Here is a 2,228-nt window from a genome sequence, read left to right as displayed (position 1 = left end):
AGATGCCACACCTGCAAGGCGGGAGGGATAATTTACTAAAAGGGAAAGTGCTCACTATCACAGATTTAGACAGGTTAGTGAACAATGTTTGAGAGAAATGGTTATATTGAAAATGTTTTAGATCTTTCTGTTTGACTCATGAAAAATGGGAACAAAGACAAAATGTTGTGTTTATATTTTTGTTCAGTGTATGTATATTTCCAATGCATTTATTATACAGACAACAATCATGTTTTTTACATGTGTAAATCTGTGCTACACACATAGGACATTAATTAAATAGGTAAAATGTGTGTCTGATGTGAAATTTCAGATGCTCCTTTTACTCCCAGCCTTCATGTCTCTACTGGTAATCTGAAGGAGCATCGGCCTGTCACTGTAACCTGCTCAGCTTCAACTCCCTGTCCACAATCACAACCTGAACTCACCTGGAATCTCAAAAAAGACTCTCTCAGACAAACAGAGAAGAACACAGATGGAACCTTTACAACTAAAATCCAGAAGACCTTCACTCTGACTTACAAACATGATGAATTCATCATCATATGTTCTGCCAGACATCCTGCAGCTGAAAAAGACAACGTAGTAAAGACAGAAGTAACTCTCGATGTTTCATGTAAGTGATCCTGTCAGCAGGTCATGGCTCATCTGTTACTGATCAATAAAGTTCATGTGTCTCATTTTCATCAGATGCTCCTAAAGACACCTCAGCATCCTTCAGTCCATCAGATTTCGTGACAGAAGATAGCTGGGTGGAGCTGAGCTGCTCCAGCAAAGCCAAACCTTCTCCCACAATCACCTGGTTCAAGAAAGGCCGCAAAAAATTCACTAAAGTAGCTACAGGCATCTTTCACAAGGTTAAATTCACTCAGGGTGATCAGTACTACTGTGTAGCTGCAAATAAGCTGGGTAAACAGAAATCATCACCGATCAGTCTCATAGTGGAACGTAAGTTCTGCTTCCTCTTTTTGTTTTCCTTTTCTTAACCCTTACAGATATTGAAATAACAGTTTTAAGCAGAATAAATGGTTAATTTAGGAAACAAACTTAAATTATTGTTTTAAGACTTTGCCATCTCGTCAATATCCTAAGAGCTCTGTTAATCTGGGTACATTTCATCATGTAATTTCATTGTGACAATGAAGAACTATTGCATCAGTTCAAATTGTGTTTTATAACATAGAACATTCTATGTTATAAAATCAGCTAAGATTTTCCTCTTCAAAAGTAGTAATAAATGTAAGATAACAGTATTTAAAGAAAAGATATTTTCCATTCAAGGAAAGCTGAGGATGTTCTCTTGTTGAAGGTACACCGGGACTCTGGATTTATATTATAATGGGAATCTTGGGAATAGGAGCTCTTAGCAGTACACCCTTCATGATTGACAAGTAAGACACTTTTGTATGAGTTGGTACAATTCAGCTGTAGAGCTCCTGGTCTCGGTTACAGTTTGGTGTTTGACGGTTACTTTCAATCTCTCCTGTTTTTTTTGTTTGTTTGTTTTTTCAGATGGCTCAAAACCGCCTCATCTAGTCAAGCTCATTAGTTGTGCTTGTGTGTAACACTAAAAATAAAATGTTACAACCCACTTCAACCCTGTCAGTGTTATAAAAACATCATGCAGTGACCAATTGTGAAACAAGCAATAAACATTACATTTTGTCAAAATGCAATAATCAAAATCAATAGTACAAGTCAATTATGTTGAATCCTTTTACTGTTATTCAAAGAGAACTTTAAACAGGTGGATTTTTTTTACTCTTGATTTAAAGCAGCTCAGTGTTTCAGCTTCTTTGTAGTACTATGGAAGTTTGTTGTAGATTTGTGGTGCATAGAAGCTGAATACTTCCTATCTGTGTTTGTTTTTGGGGATACAAAGCAGGCTAGCAGAAAAAAACCTGAGCAGTCTGGAAAGTTGATGCAACAACAGCTGGTGTTTGGTGTATTTTGGAGCTATGTTGTTGAGTGATCTATAAACTGAAAAGTATTTTTAAAGTCTACTCCCTGAGCTACAGAGAGCGAATGTCAGGACTTTAGAAATTGGTTGATTTGTTCTATTTTCCTAGTTTTATTAAGTATCTGTGTTCTGGATTGGCTGCAGCTGTGATTTTGTTTTAGGCAGACATGTGAAGACACTGTTGTCATTGGAACTAAAGATAAACACATAGATTTCGCTATATTTTTCTTTGACATTAGTCCTATAATCCCTGAAATGTTCTTCAGGT

The 2,228-nt window shown here is 36.5% G+C and overlaps 1 protein-coding gene and 1 long non-coding RNA gene across 2 annotated transcripts in view; both read left to right on the top strand.

The window, feature by feature from the left end:
• The window catches only part of LOC106941102 (vascular cell adhesion protein 1-like), a 6,724-nt gene extending 5,738 nt beyond the window's left edge, over nucleotides 1-986 (top strand). The window contains exons 3-4 of the mRNA XM_015024038.1: nucleotides 314-616; nucleotides 691-986. Of these exons, the coding sequence (XP_014879524.1) occupies nucleotides 314-616; nucleotides 691-986 (599 nt within the window). The remainder of the gene's footprint in view (nucleotides 1-313; nucleotides 617-690) is intronic.
• Nucleotides 987-1,344: 358 nt separating this feature from the next.
• Nucleotides 1,345-1,597, top strand: LOC106941100 (uncharacterized). The gene is made up of 2 exons (XR_001423263.1): nucleotides 1,345-1,391; nucleotides 1,513-1,597. It is a non-coding gene; the product is annotated as an uncharacterized LOC106941100 (long non-coding RNA).
• Nucleotides 1,598-2,228: the final 631 nt, after the last annotated feature.

This window comes from Poecilia latipinna, unplaced genomic scaffold (assembly GCF_001443285.1).
Source record: "Poecilia latipinna isolate Pla-1442-1.1 unplaced genomic scaffold, P_latipinna-1.0 Scaffold3498, whole genome shotgun sequence".
NCBI classification, from domain to species: domain Eukaryota; kingdom Metazoa; phylum Chordata; class Actinopteri; order Cyprinodontiformes; family Poeciliidae; genus Poecilia; species Poecilia latipinna.
This window is presented reverse-complemented; position numbering and strand designations above follow the sequence as displayed.